Raw genomic sequence first — 16,985 nt, 5'->3', positions numbered from 1 at the left:
TATATCTCTTTCAAGAAAATCTCCTGACTTTCAGGATTAACAGAAAGGTTTTATAGAGATATAAAAGGTAGGGAGAAAGCAATCTGAAGAGTCACCTTGACTACTTCAGTTAGATCAAGGATCAATGTGTTCCTTGGCTTACCTAGACATCAGCTTCCTCTATTAGTTGACCACATCATCTGTTAAGATGCGGCACACTTGTCATGGAGTCACCATGACATGAAGAGGTTTCACATCTGTAGTGGCAATTTCCATGAGTACCAAGTATAGGAATAGAAATCCATATTGTTACTAATTTTAACACATGAAACTGCAATACAAAGTAGGGATTCAAACAATTTTCTAGAAAATTGAAACAACTTACCACTGAAGTAACACCTCAGAAACAATTAAAACCTGCCAATACTTAATACTAGTGAGAATTACTGTGTGGTCCCCATTTATATGGAAGGGACCAGATCAGTAAAGCTCAGCAGAAAAAGGGAGTTATTACGCTGAGAATCAAGCTACGATGCTAATCAGTCATCAATATGATCTCCGTATGAAACCACTCACTTTCACATTTTAATTTCTTGTTCATCAATCATCTGAAAATAGTAAGACCATACAGATATATAAGGCTAATTACCTGAAAGTTGTTGGCTGCTTACAGACAGATGTCTGAGGCTGTTTTCTCACCCAAGGTTATTAAATGGGTGAGATCAATGTACAACTGCAAACTCGTTCTAATAACAAGGTCTCCCAAGGGATAAATGAAATGTAAAGCTGTAATGAAAATGTAGTGCAATTCCTCCCTTGCTCCAAGAGCTGTTATGCACAGGATATGAGCCCATCTTCAGCCATTTCTGCTTAGCCAGCTTAGCCGCCCAAAGTAGACATGCTTCAGGTTCCCAGAGGCAGAGTTATCTAATGGGACCTAGACTCCATGCCCTCACTGTTCACTGCATCTGCTCTTTGGGATGAGCATCTTCCCCACCCCTGACGTGCAGGCACCCCAATTCTACTACTCTTTTGTAAATATGCTTTTCTCTTGTGTTTTGGGCCAAGATGGTAACTGAACCCACTTGATTATGAGGAGGAGTGTTTATTTGAGCCATGAGGGCATAGTGGTTAGAAAGTAGTATTCCAAGCTAATTCTGCTGACTGCCAGAAGTTCGATTTTCACCGGTTCAAGGTTGTCTCAGCTTTCCATCCTTCCTTGGTTGGTAAAATGAGGACCCAGGCTGTTGGGGACAATATGTTGATTCTGTAAACTGCTTAGAGAGGGCTGTAAAGCACTATGAAGCAGTATATAAGTCTGAGTACTATTGCTATTATTTTCAGCCTTGATTACCAATGTACTGGTGTAGTTTATTATGTTGGTTTTATATTTATTGGACATTTTCTTATATCCGCTGCCCAGAGTAATAAATTATGAATTTGGCGGCTTTATAAATTCAATAACACATAAAAAACACTCAATGGTAACATAAATTCTGTAGAAAACAGAAATCTTTTAAAATTACTTTATTGCTAAAATAAATTAAACATTCATTTAATGGCATCACCGAGCATGTGCTGATTGTCTACATTGTGGAAAAGGAAGCAGGCACACCATAGTTCATTATTAACTTAATCAATACTGATTTTTTTTTCCATTTTAGAAATGCTCTTTCAAGTTTCCCCACATTTCACAGAGGATAAGGCAACGATACAAAGCATAGCAGCAAAACATGGCCATACTGTACCCTAAGCTTCAAGCCTGACAAGGCTACAACAATGCACGTCTGCTAAGAGGAGTATGTGCACATATTAAATATTTTCAACTTGTTGTTACAGAAGCAAGGAACAGTCTGCTGGAAATTAAATACAAGAACTTGGATCCCCCGTACAAGGAAGAAAATGGCACGTTTAGCTTCTGCTGGTATTCGGAAGATCTTGAACATCTGCTAAGTGAAGTTTCTGTCTGAAGCAAGGAGTCAAGGAATAGCATTTGAGGAGTTTGAGCTAAAGGTAAAACCCCTTATGCTCTTCTAAGATTACATGCATTTCAGAAGAAGCAAGTTTTGAGATAATGTCTGGAGAGGTTTTTAAGAGGCTCCAGGATACATAGAACTTGTCATTTCATTTATTCTGAAAAAGGACCCTGAATAGCAGGTGAGCATGAGAAAAATGGGACAAGTTACATTTCACATGAAACATGCAACTTGGCATTGTAGTACTACTTCACTAAAGTTTAAATCACAGCCATAGGCAGACGTAGTGTGAAGTATTTAAAAAATTAAATGGCTTCTTTCTCTGTGATAATCCCAGAATAAGTTCTCCTCTAAATACTGCAATTCTCAAGTTGCTGATTTATTCATTTCACTTATATCTGCCTTTTCCCGGGGAGCTCACAGTGGCAGACATGGAAGCCTTTTCACCTTTTATTTCTCACAAAAGAAAACGAATGAGGTAGGTTGAGTTGAGAGCAAAAGTCGCCCAAAATCACTCAGGGAGTTACAGTGGTAGAAGGTGGACTTGAGCCTGATTTAGTTCAGCATCTTAACTACCACACTGAGTTGCTACTAGATTATATCAAATGGGAGTTTAGAGGGGAAAATTAGGCACATTATAGCCCCAGTTCGTACTGATCTTTAACATTTTTAAAAATAATGCAAAATCAAAATTATGTTCAATTAAATTTCACACTCGGTATTAGGATTGGGTCTTCACAGACTTGGTCCAATATTCTGTCTTTTCCTTTCAATATTATTATCTTTACTATCTTTATTATTAAGCCGTGGTGGCACAGTGGTTAGAAAGAGTATTGCAGGCTAATAGTGTCGACTGCCAGCAGTTCGATTCTCACTGGCTCAGGGTTGACTCAGCCTTCTATTCTTCCAAGGTTGGTAAAATGAAGACCCAAATTGTAGGGGGCAATATGCTGACTCTGTAAACCGCTTAGAGAGTGCTCTAAAGCACTATGAAGTGGTGTATAAGTCTAAATGCTCTTGCTACTAGAAACAATAGGAGTAAGGCAATCAGGTTGGGAAAGGTAGGCATTAGGAAAAATGGTATGAAGCATACCACCTTTTAAAAAAATCTACATAGTAACAGACACACAGAACAGAACGCTCACCCCAAATTATAGTTTATTAAGCCATGTGGAGAATAGTATTACTGTGCAAAAAAATGACACTTCCCACTATTATTCAGGTCTATATTGAGGAGTTTTGTGAGAAACGCTCGAAATCAAATTATAGCCCAAACATGCAGTAAATCACGCTGTTTCTTATCAAATTCTTAAGTTAGTTCACATTTGATACAACCAGTTTCCATTCCAAGCCACTAAGGAAATACTGCTCTGTTCAAAAATTGAGTAGAAGGCAAAGTAACCAGGTAAAGTTGTAGATGTACAGAGACAGGGAAGTGAAAAGAAATGGAGGGAACAAAAGGGGGCGGGGAAGTGAGTTGCATGCTATTTAAAATAACTTGTAAATCATGAAGAAATGTTAAATGTTTCTGGATTACAGGCTTCAAAAGAACAGATCAAATGGTTCTTAGACTGAGCTGCAGTTGCATCACATGCACTCAATTTTACCCTTTGTATAAAATGAGCTACTATATTTAGACAGCTATTTGGTCAAGACTGGACATTTCACAAAAAGGATACATAGAAGAATTCAGTTCTTCCAGCTACAGTAGAAGGAAATATAAAAAGTTGCACTTAATATATTAATTGTCCAGATAATTTATTAGTAAGGCTTAATTGCATTTATAAAAGAGACTGAGATATAGTGGAACCCCAACTGGGGAAAGAATTGGATGTTAATTTCCCACAGCAATGTCCCCACACTGTTCTGCACTGTTTCTAAACTCTCCAGAACAGCTTTTCATCAATGATAGAAAAATAAACTGAATTTGGTTTTTCTCCTTGAGACTTCTACTTCGGAAACAACAGTGGACCACCAATTTCATATTTTTTGTTATTCAAATATTTGTGACAGCACTAAACTAACCTTACAATCCACATTAGATTCAACTTTCATCCTTTACCAAATTTCCAAATGCAAATGTAATGGTACCACAGACAGAATGCAAAACAAATATTTGAACCCTGTCAATGCCTCTTTTGTTGCTTCCAGAGATTGCAAAGCTGAAATTTATGAAAATTTAATGGGAGGGGTTAGGAGACAAAGGACGGAATGATAACTTCCTTTTTAAATGTATTCTTCTGTTTTTTTAAAAAAGAAAGGCTGCAGTGTTTTTTCTTTATCAATAGAGGGTAGTATAATATTGGGAAAATGTCTCATTGTCAGTGCACACTCACTTATGAAGGAAAAGGTTACAGTTTGAACAATGTAATTTTGTTATTATGCAACCCCTACAGAAATAAGAAAGCCGTATATTTTTATAGGATAAAAAACAGATCTGAATTCAAGAATTTTTGCATCCCTGCTATCAAGTAGGAGTGTGAAAAGTCATTCTGAACAATTCTGAACATAAAATTTCACAAAAGTACAGGGTTGAGTGAAAGGCAGGATGTTTTGAACATGGTGAGACAGTTTTGCTGTTAAAATGGGTCACTCTTTAAAATTTGGTGCTCAAAATTGTTGGAAGCAAACAGAACTGAAGAAGCTTCTTCGATAAGAAGCAAAACATCTTCAAGGAAAAACAAGGTCCAGTTGCCTTTTGAAAAAGCACCTTTGGGGCATGCGAAACAAACCTTTTCCAAAATTCTATTATAAGCTTCTTGTGCCCTGTTTATACTTACATCTGACAACAATCTATCCAGATTAGAGTCACTAGTTAGTTTTCTTTTATCTTCAGGGAGTTCTTCCAACTCTCCATAAAGTTCCAAGTTCAAGCGGGCCAACTTCTCTTGCATTTCTCTTACATGTTCCATTTGCTCAATAGAACATTCATTTCCTGAAGTAAACAAAGGTATAAAAATGCATTAAGTCAAAGATTTGATAATAATTAAAAGTATTAACTTTCTATCATGCTAAGAGACGGATCAGAACTGCTACAGGAGGCTTAAGAAAATGATCAAAGGGCAACATTGCAGTAGTGCTTTACTCTTCAGAAGTGAAGGGCAACATTACCTCACAAAACAGCTTCAAAAGAGTACTTTACTTGAAACAGCATAGAAACAATATTCCCCTTTGAAGATCTGATAACTCCTAATTTAGCTCCTCTTCATAGTAATTTTCCCTGAACCTGTCCTTCCATAAATCTTGCAGGTGGTTTTCTGGTTTCTTTAGGCTATCGCAAGCTAAAGATGTGGCATCTCTGGAGATTTTGAAGCTACACATCATTTTTAAAAAGTGGTTTTGTGGGGTGATGAATAAATATGATTTATTGGGTTTACCTCAACACATTCAAGAAGGCTCTTGTCAGTTTACCCTTTCCATCAATATACTACCATAAAACGTTCACAGTAAAAGAGAGAGAAAAATTACAGTCAACCAACCAACCCTGAGGGAAGTTTATGACACCAACTCAAATCTCAAAAGCTCTGTAAAGCTCCACTTTAATAGCTTACAGAAAATCCGAAGTGTGGGGGTTGACATAATTTCCAGGAAAAGGCTCTTCCAGAATGCAGGCACACCAAAGGACAAGCAAGCTCTGAGTCTCCAACCCTGTTCAACTTTGCAGATATGAGTGAGCACCAGTAGGTTCTACTGTGACATATGGGTCAAGACTAGTTAGAGAAGGTAATCCTGAAAGTACCTTTGTGTTAAGCAATGCAAGATTTTAAGAGTTAAAAAACAGCATTTGAATTGCACTTAGAAAGTAACAGGAGTCACTGTAGGGCCCAGAGCACCGGTGTCACGTGTTCATGTCAGCATGTAACAGCTAGCACCTGGGCTGCCACATTGGCAAGACCAACAGTAGCCTCCAAGTGATCTTCAGAGGCAGTCCCATGTAGAGCGGTAAAGCAGCACAGACCACTGGTGGCCAAATCATACAAAACTCATTTTTACACCCTTAGTCAGATAGGTTCATTTTGCTATTTTCAGAAATACATGGTAATCTGCATAACTTCACTAATACATCAAGATTGGTGTGCTCATTAAATGGAAAAGTATACTTTAATCCATTGCTTGCTTCCAAACTGTTTCCCTTCGTTACCCAAAATCGCTTATCAGAAAGAGTCCTTTTATCCATTGCAGGTAAAACACTTCAATTTCAAATGTCCCTGTGGTGATTCAGTAGTAGATTTGTGTGGCGTTATCCAAAGAGCTTGAATAATTTATCTAAGTTTGAGAAGCACTTTAGTAACACAGTAATTTTATTTCTGGATGTTTCTTCTATTCTTTGAGGCTTTTCCACAAGCAAATCAAGCACTGAATCTTCTTCCTGCCTTCCTCGTTCATGGCCACCTAGGAACAGAAAAGCATCGCACTGTTGCCTTTGAGAATTGTACTGCATTGCTTGTCCTCTACATACAGGAATTGAATATTCTGTTGCCCTAGATAAAAGCCTACTTATTACAAGTCAACAGAAAGTAGGATTGTGAACAAAGGCAAAAAAAATTGCTTTGGACAATGCAAGTATGCTTACAAAACAGCTCTCTGCAACTCTTTAAAGCAAGGATATCTTTTCCTAGGGTCCAATACCTCCCTCCAGTTTCAGCATTATTCCAGAAAAACACATTTGATTTTCTGAGTTGCAAGAGGGTCTAAATACACTGCTTAGCCATAACTGGAGACATTTGGTAAAAATAAAAAAACAGCTTTTTGTCACATTGTGTTCTTTATTCTAAAAAAAAAAAACATTTCACTGGAATTATTTTATTTCTTCCAATTTGTTTCAGCTTTCCCAATTTTTCTGGAAAAAAAAATCAAAGACAGAAAATAATGTAAAGATTCAAATATCTAGCTATAATTCATCTCTGATGAGCAAGACTCATTTTATTCTCCCCATACCAGAATATGTAGCAAATAAAATTTGTTTCATTTGGAGGACAAAGTAATTTATTTTATTTATCAAAATTTGCTGCCCATCTTGTGGCTAATTTAAGCACTTATTACGATCACTTACACAGCTAACGAGAATGTAGGCCTGTGAGTGAAGTATGCTGAAATATATATGGTATACCAGTGATGGCGAACCTTTTAGAGTCCGAGTGCCCAAACTGCAACCCAAACCCCACTTATGTATCGTTGGGTGCCGGGTGGGTGTGGCCCATTGGGTGGGCGTGGCTGCGGTGGAAACGGCAGACTGGGTGGGACTAAAAAGTTCAATCAATCAATCCCAACTTTGTGAGATGTTTTTTTCCCCGAGAAGTTGAAATCGACTGATTGAATTTTTTTTTTTTTGCACACGGTGGTGGAGGCCTGAAGCAAAAGGGTTTTATAAAACCCAGCTGAAGGCCTAGGACTGGGGCGACGGCGTGCACACCCACAAAGAGGGCTCTGTATGCCATCTGTGGCACGCGTGCCACAGGTTCGCCACCATGGGTATATTTATTTATTTATTTATTTATTTATTTATTTATTGATTGATTGATGGGATTTATATCCCGCCCTATCTCCTGAAGGACTCAGGGCGGCTCACAATAAAACATATAATAAGTACATAAATCAAGATAAAATGAAAATTGAGAACATCATATACTCTACTTTCCAGTCTTAAAAGGTGAAGCCACAGCCACTATGGACAATTTACACAGGGTGATAACTTATTTTTTAAAATCTTTCTACTCCAACCCTCTAAAAATACACTTTCTAAAGGAAGAGTTCGGACAGCACATATATCAAAAATGGAATACAAAACAGGGTTGCCAGGCTCAGAATTGTTAAATATCATTATTGTCTATTTTAGTGTTAATTTTTATCATTTAATTTTTTTTTAATTATCTTGAGTACTCACCACAGTAGAAAACATAAATCCATTAAGTAGCACCATAATAGCAAGAGTACCTTGACTTAAGCAATTTGTTCTGCCTTGAAAAAAACAGTTTAATGAAACATTTCCCAATTTGCATGACTTCAGCAAATCATGCAGTTGTTTTGGTTATGCTTTCAATGTCCCACTTTTTCAGCAGCGGTCAACATGAGCATTTCAACCCGTAATTTATTTAGGGGAACAGTCGGAATAAAAATACCAAATGCTTGCAGTTTTCCAGAGTGGAAGTCATTCAGAAGACTCAGAAGCCCTTTCTCCATTTCTTGAACATCCGATACATCTGTGAGAAATGAATGCTGCATTGGAGCTGACTGGGCTCCTTTGTTTTCCACTCCTGGTGTCTTGGCTTTCTCTTTCACACCTCTGAGGAAAAAGACAGAAAAAAATGTCATTTAGTTCCTTCAAGCTGCTTGCTAATTTGAATGTCTCTCCTCAACAAATGCTTTGAAGGAAGAACTTAACCCCCCTGTCTCCCAAAAGTACATAATGATCATTTATTATACGAACTGGGGTTATGATTTGTAGGGTTAGTTTCTTAAAGGTACTAGTGAGGAAATGTATTTATCATACATCTCCAGATTTTGCTTTTCTTTTATCAAGAGGGCTAATGGAAAACTGCTTAAATAGCTTAGGAAGGTTTTTTTAGTCTTTGGGGAAAGCCTCCTTTTCTTCTCTAATTGGTATGGAGCAACTTCACTAAAAAAGGGATGCGGTGGGTCAGTGGGTTAGGAAGCTGAGCTTGTCGATCAGATGGTCGGCAGTTTGGCGGGTCAAATCCCAAGTGCCGCGTAGCAGAGTGAGCGCCTGTTACTCATCGCAGTTTCTGCCAACCTAGCAGTTCGAAAGCACGTAAAAATGCAAGTAGAAAAATAGGGACCACTACGGTGGGAAGGTAACAGCGTTCCGTGCGCCTTTGGTGTCTAGTCATGCCGGCCACATGACCACGGAGACGTCCTCGGACAAGCGCTGGCTCTTCGGCTTTGAAACGGAGATGAGCACTGGCCCCTAGAGTCGGAAACGACTAGCACGCATGTGCGGGGGAACCTTTACCTTTAACTTCACTAAGTGAAGTTATCGTATTGCAGTGTTTTATTTGGGCAAATCATGGTAAGATTTAGCTTTGTTCCAACCTTCCAAAAAAAAAAGATTCTGCATCATATACACCTTCACCAACACACAGTCCACATTAACTACAGTATGTTAATTCCATACTTGGCCCTAAAGAGCTGAAAGAACAGATGTGGTATCTTTCAGTTCCAACCAACAGTTCTTATCTGTACTCTACTGTTCTTGTACCAAGTAGGCAATGAAACAGCCTCACAGCTAAAAAGGAAAGTGGTTATTATGGCTGAAGTATTAACCCTTTTCAGAAATCCAGACAATATTTGTTGGAACAGGCAAGCCTTGTTGCAACATCCAGGTCCCTCAATTTTTAGCCTTCTTGTATTGTACAGGACCTGTCAACAAAAGTGCGTAAAGTGCGTATAGTCAAGGCTATGGTCTTCCCAGTTGCAATCTATGGCAGTGAAAGCTGGACCATAAAAAAGGCTGAGCGCCAAAGAATTGAGGCCTTTGAACTATGGTGCTGGAGAAGACTCCTGTGAGTCCCTTGGACTGCAAGGCGATCAAACCGGTCAGTCCTAGAAGAGATCAACCCTGACTGCTCTTTAGAAGGCCAGATCCTGAAGCTAAAACTCAAATACTTTGGCCACCTAATGAGAAGGAAGGACCCACTGGAGAAGAGCCTCATGCTGGGAAAGATTTGAGGGCAATAGAAGGGGACGACAGAGAATGAGGTGGCTGGATGGAGTCACTGAAGCAGTAGGTGTGAGCTTAAATGGACTCCAGAAGATGGTAGAGGACAGGAAGGCCTGGAGGAACGTTGTCCATAGGGTCGCGATGAGTCGGACACGACTTCGCAGCTAACAACATTGTACAGGAATGTTTGAAGATTCAGCTTTTAGGGAGACAGCTGACTTCCTGTAATAGCTTCTGGCCTCATGTTTGGGCTTATCTCTTGAGAAAATAATTTAGGAAGAGATATAATATACAGGTGCCACCTTATCTTTACCAGCATGACCTACTATCTGATCAGTAAGAGTAGCAGAATCATTAGATGTCTCGTGAACAACTTGCTTTTTCACTTTCTTGTATTTTGGATAAACTCAGTTATGCTGTATTTAAGTAGAACCTGTTATTTTGATTATTGTTTTGCAATTGCCACTCTGTCCATTGAACAGGAGATTTCAGACATGCCTGGATATTTGCTATCAAAGCCTTGGATGTATTCCTGGATGTATTTATCAAATTTATATGCCGCTCATATCACAGTTTGAGGTAGCTGAGTGGCAAAGTAACTATCTCAGTTACTAGGACCTTCAAAAGAAAAATGTGTGCTTGCATTGCATATCACTATTTCTGAAAGAGAAATAAATATAAGCCCATTTAAGGGCTGAACTTAACAGGAATTCCACACAGGAATGTACACTTTTAATATATCTTTAGCCACCAAGAACTCATCTTCTTTGACTGTGTTGTTACATTCAGAAATACTTTTATTTACAGAACAACTTCAAATCCAGCAGGGAACATATTTTTCCCTTCTTGAGTATTAAGGGGGGGGAGAATAAAACCTAAGGGAAATGTTCCTTGGTTAAAATAATTAGCAGAACGTGAACTACTCAGTTCTACTGCCTTCATTCTGAATGTTCATTAGACCTTGAAATGTTAATGCATTTGTTCTAGAATGGAGACATTTCAGGACCTAACCAAAGGATGCTCTCTTATCTGGACATATCTTGTTCCATTTTCTGGCCAAAACATTCCTTGCCAAATCTAAAAAAGAAACAGTCAACAGGGCAGCTATTTTTCAGTCCATATTTCAATTGCTCTGTAGTTAATGTTTCTTTATCCAGTTCCCTAATCAGAAGCAAGCAGCTCTGCGAAATGTAAAGTCAGATACAGAAATGACAAAAACAGCAGAACAGAGTATAAAATGTTAATGGCGTGCTGCTTCTATTCTTTGTCTCAATGATTTTTGGAATTATTGCCTCCATCTGCTGAAACGACGGCCATAGTGGTGCTATTTTTTCAAACAGCGTTATGTTGATTGGGTTTTGTGAGAGACTAAGAGTAAAGTTGAGGGACGCGGTGGCTCAGTGAATAAGGACGCTGAGCTTGTCGATCAGATGGTCGGCAGTTTGGCGGGTCGAATCCTGAGTGCCGCATAACAGAGTGAGCACCTATTACTCGTCCCAGCTTCTGGGACCACTACAGTGGGAAGGTAACAGCGTTCCGTGCACCTTTGGCGTCTAATCATGCCGGCCACATGACCACAGAGACGTCCTCGGACAAGCGCTGGCTCTTCGGCTTTGAAACGGAGGTGAGCACTGTTTCAACGACTAGCACACATGTGCAGGGGAACCTTTACCTAAGACTAACGTTTACTTGAACACAAAGTCTGGCCTCTGGATCAGAGGTTTTTTTTAAAAATATTGTTTTAACTAACAGGTTTCATAGCCTGAAAATCTTTTTAAGGTATCCATCCTTGAAACCTCTAGCAATGCCACATGTTGTCTGATATCTTTATTTTTCCTTTGAAAGTATTGTTCCACTCTGCTTTTCACTCTTTTTGAAAAAATCTGGAAAAATGTAGCATCTGGGGATTAGAAAAGCCCTGAGGAAGAACCTCCTTAATTGTTTCAAATTACAGGAATGTGGAGTCCCTGATGACCTCAAAGCTGGACTGTTTGCTTGCAGATATTTCATTATATTCATTCTCCTTGGTAGTTCTTTGATTAAGAGAAAATTACAGCCCCACCAAAACTGGCGGGGCAAGCTGCTGTATGAAAACAGAGCAAAGCCCACACTTACTCACGCTGATGATATCACCTATTTGGGTAATGAAACATCTACAAGCAAACAACCAGCTCAGAGAGCACCAAATACTTCCCTGCTCAACTCTGAGCTGCAGATATTCTCTTGTATTGGAATTACAGGATTGGCAGGAAATGTCCACTATTACTAATATTTGAGAGCTGGAAACACACCAAAGGACATACTTTCCTTGAGGATGGAAATACATGTGGTACATTTGTTTTTGTGTGGATATATTTTATCCCCCTTAAAACCCTTCAAAAACTGTGTTCTTACCCCACCCACTTGAGATGTCATGCAAAGCTCCATGAAGCTCTTTGAGCTTATGGAAATTTGTATCAAAATACTGTACTGACAGGAAGAAAGAATTAATTGCTTCTTTTATTTTTATGCTGACTTTTACAGAGTCCAGTAATGACAGACTTCAGGGAGAGCAGTCCCTCTCCTCAGAACTACTCCAATTGTTAGACCTTGCTTTTTCAACAAAAAGGGTTTCGCTTCCAAAGAATCTGGTCTGGTCTCTCTGATCAAGGGAGAAGGTAGTTCTATTTCCTGTCATGCACCATTTTTGCGACTAAAGATCACACTCCATTTTAAAAATACAAAATTCCCATTTAGTTAAAGAAGCATATATGTTGTATGTTGTATGTGTTTAATTAATCTAGCACAATAGAGCCAAAATCAGTTTGTAACTAAATACTGGCTCAGTGGGTTAGGACGCTGAGCTTGTCAATCAGAAGGTGGGCAGTTTGGTGGGTCGAATCCCGAGTGCCGCGTAACAGAGTGAGCGCCTGTTACTCGTCCCAGCTTCTGCCAACCTAGCAGTTCGAAAGGACGTAAAAATGCAAGTAGAAAAATAGGGACCACTACGGTGGGAAGGTAACAGCATTCCGTGCACCTTTGGCATCTAGTCATGCCAGCCACATGACCACAGAGACGGACTCGGACAAGCGCTGGCTCTTCGGCTTTGAAACGGAGATGAGCACCGGCCCCTAGAGTTGGAAACGACTAGCAGGCATGTGCGGGGGAACTTTTACCTTTACAACAGAGCCAAAATCAGTTTGTAACTAAATACTGGCTCTAATGATTAAACTCATACATAGAGTTTAGATGATTTGAGAAGGGTCCAGTAGACTTAAGCTCGACTTTGTACAACCCATAACACTCCACAAATGAGAAGGGTGGGAAACATCACAACAAAGAGTTCCTGGGGGGAAAGCTTCAAAAAAAAAAGGGGATTCTACGAGGCTTGGCATGGCAAGCTGGATGGTTTGTGGGCCAAGTATTCTTTATCCCTTAATTTTTCCTTCCTGAAAATTGTACAGCCCTCAAATCTGGCCAGCTTTGATAGCTAGTAGCACATTCCATATAAAACCTTACCTTTTAAACTTTGCTCTTTGTAAAGGAACCTGGGATGCAGAATTGGTAAATGCTGTACTTTTGCTAGAAGGCACAGTGTTTCTCTTATTGTTGAAAACCTGACTGACATGAGTCATGGATGACTTGGGACTCCTCCTCTTGTTTTTTCTCTCTTCCATTTCCTGGTTCTTTTATCTTTTATTATACAGGAAGAGAAATAGCAAATAGCATTTATACATATGCTTATATCATGATTTCAATGGAAAAGTAATTTTGCACAGTATCTATTTTTACATTTCATAAACCAGCTTGATTTTGTTTGCTGCCCATCTTGCCACAAGCCAACTCAGATATACTGGAGATCAGAATATAAATCCTCCAAGTTAAAATTGGAACATATTTGGAAGCTACTTTCAGCAAAAGAAATATTATTAATCAAATCCTATGACTATATATTCAAAGCCAATAATTCATAAAATATTTTTTCCAAATAAAAATAGAACTGAAGCTCCAAATTTCTAAATGGCTATTGGGACAGATAAAATTTTTATTGACTATGTCCTCCAACTCCTTGAAAAGAAGGGTACACCATTGGATAAATAACATACATTTAAATAGTCCCATTTTACTGGAGTAAAATCAGTTCTAGGGACGCGGTGGCTCAGTGGGTTAGGACGCTGAGCGCCTGTTACTCGTCCCAGCTTCTGCCAACCTAGCAGTTCGAAAGCACGTAAAAAATGCAAGTAGAAAAATAGGGACCACTACGGTGGGAAGGTAACAGCGTTCCGTGCGCCTCTGGCGTCTAGTCATGCCGGCCACATGACCACGGAGACGTCCTCGGACAAGCGCTGGCTCTTCGGCTTTGAAACGGAGATGAGCACCGGCCCCTAGAGTCGGAAACGACTAGCACGCATGTGCGGGGGAACCTTTACCTTTTTAAAATCAGTTCTATTTCCCATGGCCTTATTAAAAAAGTGTTATAAAATGTATTAATACTTTGGTTAATAAGTCTTCAGAATTTCATCTTCAAAAATGTGTCTAATGTCATAACGAACATGTAATCCACAGAAAATGTATTAATATATATATATTCCATTAGAACTTTGGGTATTACTGGAAGGTCTATAAGTGATATCAAATATAAATGCCAGCCAATATGATCAACCTTGCTTGAAAATCAGTACGAGTATATGCTGAAAGAAAATGCTAGTTATTCGGAAGAGAATTGATAGCCATTTCCCCTCCCCCCAAAAAACTAATTCAGCCTCTCTGATGTATTTTAAGACTCCAATCTGTTCAATAAAAGCTTTGCATGGCTATCAAATTGGTATACTGTAATGCATACCCATCACAAAGCTGCTGAAAAACCTCCTGGGCATTCCTTACGATTTCAAGCACTGTGGGAGTTGTAGTACAATTCCATTCAAAATGGCAGGTGTGTCCCCAGATTATGGTACAACAAAAAAGTCAAGATAGTAACCATATGTAGTTATACAATCCTTGAATTCTGGTTTATTTTTATATTTTATATTGTCTATTTCATGCATTCATTTTATTGTAAACTGGCTAGAACTAGATGGTCAGCAGTTGGATGGATGAATACAGGTAGTCCTCGATTTACAACCATTTGGTTAGTGACCACAACAGCACTGAAAAAAGTGACTCACAACCATTTTTCACTCTTGTAACCATTGTAGCATCATCATGGTCACGTGATCAAAATTTGGATACTTGGCAACTAGTTCATATTTATGATGGGTTGCACTGTCCCAGAATCATGCAATTGCTTTTTGCAACTTTCTATGAAAAGTCACTGGGAAACCAGATTCACTTTAAAACTGTTATTAACTTAACAGCTGTGGTAACAAAGGTCATCAAGTGGGACAAAATTCAACTGCCTTGTGTCGGGCCCGGCACGCCCGACATTCAGTGGGGCCGTGGAGCAACCCGCCAGGCCCCGAAACCTGCCGCCGGCACTCGTGGTCTCCCGGAGGGCCAGGACAGCGCATGGGCCCCCCCAGCACCCGCCCGCCCGCTACGGAGCGACCTACCGGCTCCGGAAACGGCCACCCGCGCCCACGCCATCCCGACAGTCCGGGGGGAGGAGCAGCTGAGGGAACAGCGCAGTGGCGGCCCGCCTGTCAGCTGGGGAGGCCGCGGACCAGCCTGCCGGCCCCCGGAAGCTGCCGACAAGCCGGGAAGGAGTGCGGCCGCCGAGCGCGGCCACGGAGCGATCTGCTGGCCTCCAGGGACCGGAGAGAAGGGCGGGGACGCCGACATGGCCCAGCAGCCTCTGGGACCAACCAGGAGGCCGGGAAGAGGCCGTACGACGGAGCGGCCGATGGCTGCCCAGCGCCCGAGCGGCAGAACAGGAACGGGTGCCAGGGTGGCCCAGGGGGTGGCAGAGACTACCGGTGGGCCGGGGAGGGGCTTAGGGCACAACTCGCGGCGGTCTGGGGAGGCGAGGGGAAAGATGAGCATAGGCGGAGCTCTGGGGGAAGGGAGGGTGGTTTGGGCTGGGGGGTAGCTTACCGGCTGCAATGGTGGTGGGACGGGAGCCAAAAGGAGGGAACCTTGGGAGGCGGTGGTTAAGTAGGGTGAGGGCGTGGTGGAGCAATTAAGGGTGTGGTGGTGGGTGTCGGCTTTGCCGGTTACTTAACAGCGTTGATTCGTCTGTCTTAGAGCAATTGTTTATGAGGCTAATAAACGTGGCTTAGGAGAACCAGCTCCCGTTCCGGATTCATTCTTTTGGTGACTCGTCGGACGGGGCCTGAAACCTTGTAATTTTGGACTCAACTGTGGTCATAATTCGATCCCCTATAATGTAACACTTGCAGTTTTGACCATACAATCATGGCTAGCATTATTTTTTACCATATCCTGGATAATATTTTAAGGAGGGAAATATCTAGTCCCACGATGTTAAACCTAAAACTTAATCTCTTCTCTCTCAGCTCTTGCTTGATTTGTTGCTCTAGAAATGAGAGCCTCCTAGTTCCAACTGGCAAAACCATTTTTGAAGATGCCTCTACTTGGATGGCCCTTTGGTAAGTAGGCCCACTTGGGTCTGGTCTGGCTTTGATTCCAGCCCCTCTGATGGGTCTCTGCTACTCTCCGATGCAACAAATAACACCCTCATTTATTCCAGATGAAACAGAGCCAAAGTAGACTAAAGCAGGGGTCTTCAAACTTGGCCCTTTTATGACTTGTGGACTTCAACTCCCAGAATTCTGGGAGTTGAAGTCCACAAGTCATAAAAGGGCCAAGTTTGAAGACCCCTGGACTAAAGCATCTGCAGAAAAGGATGCTTGTAAAAAAACAACAACAACAACCCAACTTCATTTCGTGACTTTTTCTATTTGAAATCCAAAGTCAGGTCCGCAAACCCTTTTTAAGTTTAATCGAAAGGGGGCCGTATTTCAACTAAAGGAGTGGACTGCCTGTTGAGTTACATACCGTGAATCCGTTCTGACCTGAATCTTAAGCTGATCCGAGGCCCGAGGCTCAAGTTAAGACCCGTGTCTTGTTTATACGCATTCCCACAGTCACGCAACGAGCGTTAACGTTTTGCAGACGAGGGATCCCCGCAACATTTGCTCAACTGACCCGAGTTGGCCGATAAGGGTTAAGACAGGTTCGCGTTTCCCCGCGTCGTGGGAAGCGCTGCTATCCTCAGAGGGCGGCGAGCAATGGGGGGGGGGGCTTAGACCTACCTGCGGTGGCGCGGAAGTGCCCGGGATGTCCCAAGTCAGCCCAGCCCGATTGAACCCCGTCACCTGCCGGGCCCTGCCTTAGATCTTACACCCAATCGGCAGCCGCCCCAAACTCAGCCCTTCCGAACGAGCCGGCAGAACGAAACTTCCGGGCTCGCTCCA

At 41.1% G+C, this 16,985-nt stretch overlaps 1 protein-coding gene across 6 annotated transcripts; it reads right to left on the bottom strand.

Annotated features, from left to right (window-relative positions):
* Window positions 1-1,491: 1,491 nt before the first annotated feature.
* On the bottom strand, window positions 1,492-16,985 carry CCDC28A (coiled-coil domain containing 28A). Of its 6 annotated transcripts, none has more exons than XM_083368560.1 (6): window positions 16,824-16,985; window positions 13,132-13,305; window positions 8,075-8,238; window positions 4,736-4,890; window positions 3,635-3,657; window positions 1,492-1,945 (listed from the first exon to the last, which is right to left on the bottom strand). In XM_083368560.1, exons 2-6 carry the CDS (start codon window positions 13,287-13,289, stop codon window positions 1,891-1,893), a joined length of 555 nt encoding a protein of 184 aa, XP_083224686.1. In that variant the 5' UTR covers window positions 13,290-13,305; window positions 16,824-16,985; the 3' UTR covers window positions 1,492-1,890. The 6 variants fall into 6 exon arrangements, 3 of the variants coding, with proteins under 3 accessions (XP_083224686.1, XP_083224687.1, XP_083224688.1); XM_083368561.1 differs by having other exon boundaries at window positions 16,913-16,935; XM_083368562.1 differs by lacking the exon at window positions 16,824-16,985 and adding an exon at window positions 16,143-16,265.

Source organism: Vipera ursinii, assembly GCF_947247035.1.
Source record: "Vipera ursinii genome assembly, chromosome: 1".
Taxonomy (NCBI): domain Eukaryota; kingdom Metazoa; phylum Chordata; class Lepidosauria; order Squamata; family Viperidae; genus Vipera; species Vipera ursinii.
This window is presented reverse-complemented; position numbering and strand designations above follow the sequence as displayed.